Here is a 13,349-nt window from a genome sequence, read left to right as displayed (position 1 = left end):
CCTTTGAGATTCACTAGAGGTAGTGGTTTCCTTCGGGATCCACCAGAGGTTGTGTTTCCTTCGAGATTCACTAGAGGTAGTGTTTTCCTTTGAGATTCACCAGATGTCGTGTTTCCGTCAGGATTCACTAGAGGTGGTGTCTTCTTTAGGATTCACCAGAGGTTGTGGGCCCTATGGGACTTACTAGAGGTAGTGGGTATACTGAACTATAGTAGGATGAAATTCAGATATTCATGTATATATATGTCCCATGAGGACTAAGGGAGTGCTTACGTCTGTTAGCTATCAAAAGAGCTATTATTCTTAGCTTAATTTAGGCTCGTTAATGGATATTATGTGCTTCTTGTCTTATTTTGTAGGTATCATGAACCGAGGAGGTAGAACTAAGAAATCAAAGACAAACGGGATTGATTTGAATCAATTTGGTGGTGATTTGAGCTGTCAGGCTTCAGAACAGTGAAAATTACGAAACTAACATTGCATTGTCACAACGTTGCAACGCTAGCCTGATGCTCTAAGGTAGAATGTGCAGCGTTGCAACGCTGCTTTATAGCGTCACGATGCTGCGAACGTTGATGGACGGACACGATTAGTGCGCGCGCAAGTGAGCGTTGCAACTCTGTTTTCAATGTTGTGACGTTGTGATCTTTCTTATAAATACTCCCCTCCATCTTTAGGTCAAAATATACCAAATTTTGGAGGCCAAATCGATGGACGCCGAAGTTAATCTTCATTCTACTTCCTTTTTCTTCAATTTTCAGTATCCTTAGGTTAGTTTTTATTTTGTTTTGGGTTGTAATCAATGGATTGGAGGTTCATTCTTGATTTGTTATGAATTGAGAGGTAATCTCTATCTAATTTCTTTGAGCAAGAGCTTTATGTTAATTTCTTGAAGGTTTTCTAATTAATTTAACTGTACTCTTGTGAATTCTTTAGATGGATTCGTTTTAATATCAATAGAATTTTGATAAATTCTTTTGACAAATTAATTTGTTGAAATTCTCGTTTACAAAATCATTCTAGCCGTGCATCATTGATTGATTTAGTTGCAAGTATTAGGATTGCATGTTTAGGGTCTAGACTTTTTCTGGCCAAACTCATGTATGCCTTAGTATAATCTTTCCAAATAAATCATGCTACAAGATATGGCTTTCCAGCTTGTAGTATGTCTCAACAATTGATTCTTTTCTTAACGCTTTTCAGTTTTAACTTGTATGTCGCTAAGAAAGAAAAGTTTTAAACTGAAGTAGTGCTGATTTGGATTTTTAATCAAAATTGGCTAATTGGGCTATTAGAATTTCTAATAGGTTGAGGGATTGACAGATTTAGAGTAATTAATTGGTGTCTAATGAAACAAATTGCATAGAAACTCTCTCTTGCTCTAGAAATTAGATAGACTCCTTTCCTAGATTGCATTTACCCTTTTTATTTTAATTTCCCACATTTATCTCTTCCACACAAAATCCCCCATTTATCGCTCTAGTTAGAAAATTAACTCAACGAAACCAATCACGCTTCTTTGTGAATCGACTCGGACTTACCACCGTTGCTATGTTTTAGTAGTAATAGGAGTAGTTCAGTATTACAAATTTTCTTTTACTTCGCGGTCCTTTTTAGGAATTAAAACGACACCGAATCGGTCTGAACGACGTCCCACCAGAGGCCAGCATTTAGAGGACATGGATGCCTAGCCTGACCTCAGTAGCGGGGTTACTTACTGAGTATTTTATACTCATCCTTTCTCATGTTGATGTTTCAGGTAAGAGAAGGGACGCATCGACGAATGACAAGCGGAATCCATGATCGAGTCACTAAGACCAGTTTTACTGCTTCCACTCATATTTTAAGAATTCTTTTATTTATTTTTTTTTTTACTTTCATTCTTGTTATTTGGAAACTTACTATAAATATTTTTTTTCAGACCTAATTATTTTCATTTATGATTTATGGGTACCCTATCATTCGATTTTAATATTTGAATTTAATGGAGGTCTTTTAAATTTACCTTATTTATTTAGCATTTATTTCGTTATAAAAAGGGTGTCATTTTAAGTTCCATGCATGCATGTATTTAGGAATAGCCTAGCTTGAGTCTTAGGAAGTTAGGTCATTACAGTTGGTATCAGAGCCCATGTTTTGGGTTCTGAAAACTAACTTACAATATAAGTCTAAATAGTCTCTGTGGCTCAGTAACGGATTCCTCGTCATCGCCAGGTATATCCTAATAATGGAAGTTTTTAGTATAAACATAAGATTAGCTAATGTATCATTTTAGTAAACATGTTTTTATTGACAGGGATCCAGAGAAAAAAAGTGGATTCTTGAGTTCATGACAAGACATGACACCTAAGCTTAGACCAAGAAAGGTAGTTAGAGAAGGGGTTTAAGACTCCCAAGTGCAACATCCATAAGTTTAGGATCCTCCCCCTCTAGGGGTGTAGAAAGAGTGAGCCGGTGGAAGTCAGACTGTCCCGACAGCTTCAGATCCACCTATGGCTCAAGTTGATGATAGGATAGACTCCCCAGAACCAGGCTCAAAAGGAGCAAGTATCACCAGTTCAGTTGGAACAAACCCAGTCGCCAAGCCAGAATATATAGGGTCTATCCCATGAAGCTAAGCACTTGAGAGATTTCAAGAAGTTTGACTCTCGCCCATTCGATGGATCGTTGAGGGATTCCACTAAAGCAGAGATGTGGCTATCCTCGATCGAGACGATTTTCCGTTATATGAGGTGCCCGGAAGAGCATAAGCTCCAATGTGCAGTTTTTATGCTGACTGGCAACACAGAGATTTGGTGGCATTCAACAGAGAAAATGATTGATATCAGTGAAGGACTTGTAACTTTGGAGTAGTTTAAGGAGCGTTTTTATGAGAAATATTTCTCAGCCAACACCGGATACAACAAGCAAGCAGAGTACAGAGTCGAGACCACATGGAGCCACAATGATTTCTTAATTCAAAAGCTTATAATATAGTAACCAAAGGGAAAAGTTCTAGCTCGGGTTTGATGTTTTCCCAATTAGATTAATTGATCATGGAACTCTAGATTAAACATTCTTTGCCTTTGCTAGAATGAACAAATTAATCTCCACTGTCAAATTAACTCATTCAATATGACTTCTACCATAAGATTGATTAAAGCATTACTTAGAATGGTCAACTTCACAATTAAGAAAGTTAATCTAATCTTTTACTTCCTATGATTTATTACCTTAATCAAGGATAAAACTAATCATGGAATCACATAGAGAAGCATTAGTTGTCAATCAATACATGAAAATTTCATTCAAAATCAAAGAATTTAGAGTAGAAGTCCATAGGTGAGGGAGTTTGAACAATGTAAAATGAAGAACAAGTCTCACAAATAACCTAAGAAAGGGGAAAATAATGAAACCCAAGCTAGAAAAGTCACCTTAGCCTCTAATCATCCTCAAAATACAAGAAACCAAGCTCCAAGATGACTAAAATGTCTAAAAACAAGTGTTCAAAGTGGAGAGAAGAAGAAAATAGGTTTGGAAGAGGAAAAATGGTGTGACCCCTCGTCAAATAGCTGAAATTTTCTTTTATAATATCGTGTAGGTGCTACGACGCTAGGGTTTAGTGTTGTGACGCTAGAAGGTTGGGAACTTCCTTTATGAAAGTACAACGAGGCTTCGACACGCTCGCACACACCATCAGAGTTTAAAGCGTCGCAACGCTCTTCTAATTGTCCAAATTCAAAGCTATCAAGAATTTGCACCGGGCATGACGCCTCTATGCTATTGCCCATTTTCCTAATTTTGCCTCATTCTTTCCTTATTGATACAATAAAGCTCCAATTATGTTGTTTTAACATCGTTTGCACTCTAAATGCTTCGTTCTACCTTTGGACACCCGAGATCTATAAAATCATCAATTAAGCACATTAAATGAAGCAACAATCCCGAATTAAGTAGAGGAAGATAGCACAATTTTTATGCTATCATAATGTCAATTGGATAGCTGAATCAGATGAAACTAAAGAAATTAGTTGGTATGTTTGTACTTTAGGTGGTGGTATTGTATCCTGAAAATCTACAAAGCAAACATTAATTTTGTTGGGTTTTATGTCCTAAAAACTCACAGTTTGTAAAATGATAAACATTTTCTGTAATCAATAAACTTATTATTGATTTTATAAATTATATACATGAAAGTCTAAATCCAATAAACTAAGACCCGTGACTATTACATGAGTACTTGGACTTTATATGGAGACATAAGAGTGGATCAGGTCGAGTAAATAGTCAAAATGATCTATAGTACATGAATAAGGTTGGGTATCTTATTTTGGTAACACTATTGGATGTTGTCTATTCTGTAGTTGTTACAAAGACTTGTAAAGTGCTACATACAATGTGAACCTAATTCGTACATATTATGACATGAGGAGTGGGGACGTTCTATGCAATGAGTTCTCATAAGATCGGATCAAGAAATAAGTCACTCTTACTTTATAATGCTGTTTACTGTATAAGACTAACTATTTCATCTAGATGACCTAGATAACTTGATCTTAATCCTGAACTAACTATGAACTCCTGTTTATTTGGGATTATCCTTAGATTTGCATAGGTGAGAGTTGGCTCAACAGCACCGGCTCAATAAGCCTCTCATTTCAGGGGTAAGACCTAATAGATAGTTGGGGACATAGGGTGCAAGACGAAGTTCACGCCTATCCAATTTAGGGATAAGAGAAAGGTTGTTCTCTCAAGTACTGAATCCAGGTATTGAACAAGGGGCCCACTCTCTCACTAGACTGAGAAAGTTTTGGTTTAGTTATTGAATCACAAACCAGTTGTTCATTAGAGGATCAGTAGGAACTTGAGGAACAAGAAGTAATCTCATGGGTAAAACAGATATTTGACCCAGCCGTTATTACAAACAACCTGTGAAAGGTCGACTTACTAATTATGGTTAAATCATATGGACATAATATTTGTACAGTGAGAGGAGTGCAACTATGGGCTTTAGTGGAGTGACCCATTAGTTAATGAATAGGGATTAATTTGGTCTAATGAGTTTAGCCAATTAATCTCAGATCATTGGAACCCATAATCTGTAGGTCCACGAGATCCCCCTACTAGCTCGTAAATGGATTAGCTCTAGAATAGCGTGATAAGTTAATTTGAAACATTCAAATTAGAATTAAGGAAATTAGTAATTATATGAGATATAGTTACGTGACAATTTTAGAATAAACAGAATTGGAGAATTTATATTTAAATATGATTTAAATATATAAAGATGAATATGTGTAAAAATTAATTTAATATTTGATATTAAACTAATTAGTATTATTTAAAAATTAATTTTATAAAATTAATAAAATTTTCAGTTTTAAAATCAAAATTGATTTTGATGGAAATTGAAAAATTGGTATAATACACAGTTTTTCCATTATCCATTTTCTACTTGCTCACACAAGATCTATTACCATTGTCTTTAATTACTCTAAGCATGAGCTGCAACTCATTTCTTGCATGATGGACTGCAATATATTGGAGAGATTGTAGTGAATTTGAGGCATGCAATCGAGAGAATTTTAGCTAAAAATTCGTGGTGAAGAAAGTGTTCTTCAACAAGATTACTGTTGTGAGTACTTCTCAAAACACCTTGATTCAAGCTTGTTTTGAGTCCCACAACTCAATCTAAAGTACCAAGAGAATAGTGAGAAAGATCTTGAGGTGGTCTGCAAAGAGATTTGGAGAAGATTGCAGCTGGAGATTGAACTTTGAAGAAGTTCTAGAAAGGTATGTCACGAAACTCACTTGTTTCTGCAAGAGCATGCTTTATATTTTGCCAAAATTAATGAATTAGAATGCTTAATGATCCTTGTTGCTTCTACGGTTGCTGATACATTCCTATAAATTTCTAGATCCACTACAGAAGGTGAATTTATTGCCTTAGATTTAACGAATAAGGAGGCAAAATGGTTAAAATGTCTAATTTTTTATATTCCTATTTTTTTTAATTTCTAATTCAGCTATGCCTTTACATTGTGATAGTCAAGCTACTTTAGTTAGGGTTGGTAATGAAATAGATAATGGAAAAAGTAGTATATCAAATTTAGACATAACTCTATTGGGTAATTGTTATCTCATGGTATGTGATCTCTCTTGATTTTACAGGTCTGAAGAGAACCTAGCAGACCTTCACAAAAGGTTTAGCGCGCAAGCGAATTTATGAATCATCCAAAAGAATGGGACCAAAGCCCATAATATTGTCACCATAATGGACATCTAACCTAAAAAATTGGAGATCCCATGAAAGAAGTTCAATGGGTAATAATGAAATTGGAGTGTGATTATGAGAGCATTAGTAGGTAAAACAAATTTTGTCCCATTTCTAGGGTGGTAATGCTCATAATGTGACGAGCAAGAAGAGTTGATCTCTAAAGAAAACCAAGTCATATGTCATATGCAGGGTGTTGGTCACAAACAACCCTGGGAGGTTTCACCTATGCGGGTGTTGTAGTGAGATCGCTACAATAGAGGGTGGGCCTACACTTTAGAACACTTATGAAAATAGGAAATGTGTGCATGACTATCTAAATGCAAAACAAACTAAAATTTCTAATTTGGCTTGTACTATGTGTGAGATAAGTAGAAATTTGGGTTTAAAGAACCTAGTTCAAGACTCAATTCATTGTTGCTGCTTCAAATGGATACTTATTTTCATTAAGTGGGGTTCAAACCTAGAAGGTACCTACACCTATTGCATAGTAAAAATGCTCACATTTGTTATTTTTCTTTTAAAAAGAAGTTGATATGTTTTGAAAATCTTAAATTATGTTGAGGATTGTTGGATATTTTAAAAGATTTTCTTATTTTATTTCATTATATTTTATCTTAATTATTTATTTTATTCTAAGACGTTAGTTAATGGATGAGAAGAAGTCTGTTTTCCTCTCCCTCTTGTGTTAAAAGTGGTTAGGATTTTCTAAACTTTTAATTGTCTTTTTCTATGAGATGGACATATAGTTTTATGGTCAGAAACTTTGTTTCTCCCATAATATGATTCCAAAAGGTCTTTTGTGACCTACAAGTACAGAAATTCGTAAGATTGCTTAGCTGCACACAAGCTTTTCTGAAGGGTGTTGTATCTTGAGAGTGAAGTATCAAAATACTCAATGCAAGTGGCGACACATCTTCTCTGAGGACCGTGTTCAACAACGCACCTCGACCCAAAATCATAGGCTTTCTCAAACTTATCTCTTTTTATTAACTTTTTGGTTGTTAATTTGTCTGGCTTTAGAATTCTTGTGCAACTTGTTTCACTGCTTTATTTTCTATATTTTTCCAATAGTAGATAACTGAAAAACCCTCTTTAGGGCTCTATACTAATGTTTATTTGTATTAGGAAAATATTATTTTGGTCTCGCAAATGTGGAGAGAATGTTTATTTAATCCAATACAGTTTAGACTATCAGATTTTTGCAAAACAATCATAAATAGCAACTTAACTTTAAACTAATAGAATATTGGTCGGACTGTTAAAAACTGATATGGATGAATGAGATGACAATTAAAATAGTAGAAATTGCGTATAGAACAAATCGATTGTCGTGCCATGGAATAACTCCTGCATTCAAAGAAAATTATGACACTAACATTGGTGCTAAATCGTTTCTTGCAAGTTGCTCCCCAAAGTTAACACGACACCATCTTCAGACGTGCACTCATTTAAGAATGATTGAAATCAAGTGGAAACTTTGCTCATACTATAAAAATGAAAAATAGAAAGAAATACATAGCAAAAAACTAAGAGAAACATAGCAAAAAACTAAGAGCTCTATTGAAGAACTCAAACAACCATTTATATGAATCCAAACGAAAACGTTTTTCAATCTAAATTAAATACAAAAAACATTTCGAATTTGAATTAAATACAACAAACGTTTCAGATCTAAATTAAATATAGAAAACACTTTAGATCTAAATTAAATAAAGAAAAACCTTTTTAGATCTTAGAGAATTAAACACTTGTAAACTATTAAGCAAAAGGCTAATATTATGACAAGTCAATATTCCCAACAAACTATTAATTTTGCCTTTGTATTATTGATTGAATCAATATTTTATTATACAAGGAAAATTACAATGAAGTTCATACACAATTGCAATAGCAAAATAAGGAAATTTACATTAACACTCTCATCAACAAACATTTAGCATAATTAAATCTATTTTACACCTTAAGTTCAAAACTCTTTTAGGTATAGGTATATTGTTCTTATAAGCTATAAATAATGTAAGGTACATGGATGTTATAGATTTAACATGAAAGAAAAGTAAATGTACAAATGCTATTACAAGTTTCAATAATATATATATATATATATACTTTCCTTTTGAAAGAGCATATTCTAAACTCAATGCCATCAAAATTGACCAACTCCCCCAAGGAATAATTGAACGATTTTAAGGCTTGTTTTTGTCATTTAATTCTGACAACAGGAACCTTTCGACGAGCTGATAGTGTTTCATTCATTTCAGCAATTTGAAGTAAGAGTTGACTGATTTTCTGATAATGAAAAATAAGTAGATAATAAACAAATGAAATAGGTGAAGGTTTGTTAAATAATAAATGGAAATTATTTCAAATGGTAAAACAGTTGAAAATATTTACAAGATATAGCAAAATTTTAGAACTATCAATGATAGACGTTGATAAACACCTATCAATATCTATCAATGTCACTGATAGATACCGATAGAAGTCCATCAGTGTCTATCATTGATAATTCTAAAATTTTGCTATATTTTGTAAATATTTTGGTTCATTTTTCTATATTTGAAAACAACCCTAAACTTAATTAGTATCTAATTTGTAGATTATTTAATCCTAAATAACTTTAATGTTCTCAAATGAAAATCCTACTCATCCCTAAACGCTCCTGTTTTCCTAATGTTTTAGGTCTCTTCGGGTAACCATTTGACTTTTTTTTATTTTAATTTAGCTTAGACATTACCTTCACCCCCAAATTTCTTTCTTTATTATCTACTCTTTTACCAATTATTTAAAAAAATGAAAAAAATTTTAAAAACTAAAAAAATGTTAAATTACAAGTTTAGTAGTTCTTGGTCGAATAGGTCTGAAAATTTTAAAAACCTAAAACCATATTAGATAAGTATTTGATTTTATGTAATTTGTGTTTAAAAATATAAACACTATCTCTATCCATGATTTCTATGTTTTATTATCTACTTTTTAGAAGTCTTTAAAAAAGAAAAGGTTTGAAAACTAAAAGAATTAGGCTCGATAATTATTTGATTTTTAGTTTTTGGTTTTAAAAATTGTGCTTGTTTTCTCACAATTTCTTACTCATTGTTTTCCTATTTTCCATCTAGACATTAGAGTTTTTAGCCAATTTTCAAAAACAAAAACAAGTTTGTGGAAAACTAGTTTTTTAGTTTTCAAAATTTGATTTTGATTTTAAAAACACGTCAATAGAATATAGAAAACAATAAATGAAAGTGGTGTTTATAAGCTTAGTTTTAAAAAATAAAATATAAAAAACCAAACTTAAACACTTGTTTTTGTTTTTTGGTCTTTCGCTCAAAATTCAAATGTTTAGTTATGAAAGATGAAAAATCATGGTAAATAAGTTGTAAGAAAACAAGCACAATTTTCAAAAACTAAAAATCAAAACCCAATTTTCAATAGTTCTCAAATGACCCTAAATATCTAACTAGTCTATTAAGAAACATTTGTACCTAATACATAATAAAATTTTTAAAGTATCTAATAAATACATAAACATTCAATTTTGTATTTAATAAGTCACTTATTTAACATTTTTAAAATGAACAAACCTAATGACATTGAATTTGTTGTCACCAACCAAACTTTGAGCTCTCAATTTTATTACCATAAAAATATTAGAAAATTCAAAAATCCATTAGATACAAAATTAGAAATTTAGATATCTAATAAACATAAATTGAATGTTTAGAGACGTATTAAATATCCAATCAGATCTATTAGACATAAAATTAAAAGTTTGAGTTGCTTAACTTTGAAATTTATATCTATTTAGTTTTTTAATCTTTAAAAGTGTGTAATAAGTATCTAAACTTTCAATTTAATGTCGTTACATAAACTTTAATTTTATGTTTAATAGGTCTATAATAAATTTGAAATATTTAAAAAAGTAATTGATCTATTAGATATAAATTTGGATATTATACAATTTTATGTAAAATGAAACTTAAACTTTTCAATTTTGTTATCAATAAATTTGTAAATTTTTAAAAAATTGATTAAATTCAAATAGACAGAGCGCCAATGTAAAAATACTAAATTTATAATTTAATTCTCATTTCATACCAATTTCTTTTTATTTTACATTTGTAAAAATTATACTTGTTTTTCTCATAATTTTCTAATTATAGTATTTCTTATTAAGACCAGCTTGGTAACCATTTAGTTTTTTATTTTTGTTTTTAAAAATTAAGCCTATAAATCTACTTTTATCTCTAAATTAATTATTTTATTATCTACATTTTACCAATGACTTAACAAACCAATCCATATTTTGAAAACTAAACAAAGTAATTTTTAAAAACTTGAATTTTTAATCAAATTCTAAGAAAACAATATTTTAAAGGCAAATTATTTTAAATAGTAAAATTGTTGAAAATATTTACAAAATATAGTAAAATTTTAGAACTATATAGTTGCCGATAAACTTTTATCCATATATATCAGCAACTATCAATGATAGACGCTGGCTATCAATATCATTGATAGGAGTTGTCTATCAACGTCTATCATTGATATTTTTAAAATTTTGATATATTTTATAAATATTTTGATTTATTTTTCAATATTTAAAAACAGATATTTTAAAAGTGATAAAACTTAATTTATAACCCGATCATTAGCATTAAGGTATCGAATAACGAACCTCATCCTTGTGTTGAAGAAGAAGAACCAAACGGTCTTCGTTATCCCTACTCACAGCGACAGATCGTGGACGCCATGGCAGCCGCAGCTTCATCTTCATCTTCAACAAAAACACCAAAATCACCAACACAGCCGCCATTGCAGTAACCGGAAAAACAGAGCATAGTCTCACAGCGTAAGATCCAAATCCAACAATTCCAGAAACCACCTTCGCTTTAAACATCTCACAACTCCTCAAAATAGCTTCTCCCACAACGGCTCTCCATCGCAAATCCGAAGTCGTTGGAGCCGATGATGATTCCGATAATTCCGATGATTCCGATTGGTCGGAGGCTATCGAAACACTTCCAACTGGCAAATCTTCATGGTGAATCGGGGGAAAAACAGGGGATTCCTCATGAACAAAATAGTTTTCTCTAATTACTAGGAAATTTTCGGGCCGAATCGGGTCGGGATTTTGATTTAGAGCTTCTTCGGAATCATCCATTTCTTGGGTGTTTGTGTTTATGTGTGTGTTATGGGAACAGAGATATTTGTGTTAGAAAATGGTAGAAGATGAATATTGTAGAGAAGATAAAAGATATTGTTTGCCTTTCAGGGGATATTTTTGAGATTTAAATATCGGAATTTTCATTTTTTTTTCCTAATAAATGCTTGAAGTTTTTATTTTTGTATCCAATAAGTATTTGACACATTTGAAATTTTTAAAAATTGATAAAATTTTAATTTTGTTTCTAATAGAATAACTAGTATTTTAAAAAAAAAAAAAATTGAATATGTATGAGAGGTGTTTGGCTCACTAATTTAAGTTAGATTATTTGGTAAAATTATCCAACCCACCAACTTGATAGGTTGATGGAGTTGGATTGGTTACTTTTAGTTTTTCCTCCCTCAAATGTTTCGAATGACTCCATCTATCAGTGACTATTATTGACTATTTCGGTGACATACTTCAATGACTACCTTCACGCTGCCAACTCTGGTTATTAACTCCAACAGCCACATCTAACAACAAATCGGACGAAGACCACCTTCAACAGCCATTCTAGTGAATACCCCCTCAGATGATCAACTCTAGCGAGAACCACCTTTGGCAACCAACTTCATCACCTCAGGCGACCAATTCTGAACACCAACTTTGTTGATTATCTCCGTTGTCTAACTCTAATTCCAAAAAAATTCCTATGAAGACCATTTTTTATGATCAACTTCAGCAAGGACCACCCCCAGCAGCCAACTCCGACGATCACCTCAGGCAACCAACTCTGATCACCAATTTCGATGAAGACGACCTCTCAGGCTCTCACAAAAATTTCGGTGAAGACCACCTCCGATGATAAACTCCAGTAAAGACCACCTCAACACCTTAACTTCGACGATCACCTTAAGTAACCAACTTCGTCAATCATCTCCACATGTATCAGTTTCTTTTTTCTTTAAAAAATTATATGTATCCAGTTTATTTTCATGTTTATTTTATGTTAGAGCAGATGCCAAAGAATATATGTTAATGTTGAAATTATTGATGTCGATATCAATAAATGTCTCGAATTTACAAATATATTGTAAATCATGGATATTAATTGAAACTTAGTAAGTTTCTTAATAAGATTATAGCAAAAAAATTATTTAAGTAATAAATTAACATTTTAAGCAATACACACTAACGAGAGTTCAGTGAAAATTATTAGAGTAGAAGATGAAACTCAATTCATTCAAAAGATAAAGAATAAAAATCAATTGAAACAACATGCTAAATATTTAATGTTGAAGATTAATTAGCATATATCTTTCTACCAAAAAGAAATAGAGGTTCATAATTTGAAAATAATTTCAAATGGTATAATTGTTGAAAATATTTATAAAATATAGTAAAATTTTAGAACTATCAATGATAGACACTAATAGAATCCTATCCGTGTCTATTATTATATCAGTATCTATCATTGATAGTTCTAAAATTTTGTTATATCTGGTAAATATTTTAATTTTTTTTTTATATTTAAAAAGAGCCCTTCACAATATGTATTAAAGTTGTTGAACTAAAAGTTGAGACTCGTTAAAGTTAAGAACACTTGCATTAGCACAATTGACAAAGAAAAATAAAAACTTCAATTTTTAGTCCTAAAGTTAGCAAATGTATTACTTAAAAAAGAAAATCAATTTAGGTTAAAAAATCATTTTGATTCTTGTATTTTGAATGTTATTCCATTGTAGTCCACATACTTTTAACAAAATTTTAAAATGTTACTACTATTAGTTTATTCTTGATATTATTTTCTAGAAAAAGTATTTATAAGCATTATATTTATAAATTTTAGAAATAAATTATTTTAAATGATAATACTGTTGAAAATATTTACAAATAATAGCAAAATATCACAGTTTATTGCATGACAAACCGCAATTGACTACTATC

The 13,349-nt window shown here is 31.5% G+C and overlaps 1 protein-coding gene across 1 annotated transcript; it reads right to left on the bottom strand.

Annotated features, from left to right (window-relative positions):
• Positions 1-8,221: 8,221 nt before the first annotated feature.
• LOC120079493 (uncharacterized) lies at positions 8,222-11,586 on the bottom strand. The gene is made up of 2 exons (XM_039033696.2): positions 10,932-11,586; positions 8,222-8,545 (listed from the first exon to the last, which is right to left on the bottom strand). Exons 1-2 carry the CDS (start codon positions 11,415-11,417, stop codon positions 8,459-8,461), a joined length of 573 nt encoding a protein of 190 aa, XP_038889624.1. The 5' UTR covers positions 11,418-11,586; the 3' UTR covers positions 8,222-8,458.
• Between the last annotated feature and the right edge of the window lie 1,763 nt (positions 11,587-13,349).

This window comes from Benincasa hispida, chromosome 6, assembly GCF_027475165.1.
Source record: "Benincasa hispida cultivar pf3 chromosome 6, pf3_genome.v1.1, whole genome shotgun sequence".
In the NCBI taxonomy this organism is placed as follows: domain Eukaryota; kingdom Viridiplantae; phylum Streptophyta; class Magnoliopsida; order Cucurbitales; family Cucurbitaceae; genus Benincasa; species Benincasa hispida.
This window is presented reverse-complemented; position numbering and strand designations above follow the sequence as displayed.

Coding starts and splice junctions, on each gene's coding strand:
- LOC120079493 (XM_039033696.2), bottom strand. CDS start 11,417: ATGGATGATTCCGAAGAAGCTCTAAATCAAAATCCCGACCCGATTCGG. Junction 8,546..10,931: donor TTCTTCAACACAAGGATGAG/GTTCGTTATTCG, acceptor TTTCATTATCAG/AAAATCAGTCAACTCTTACT.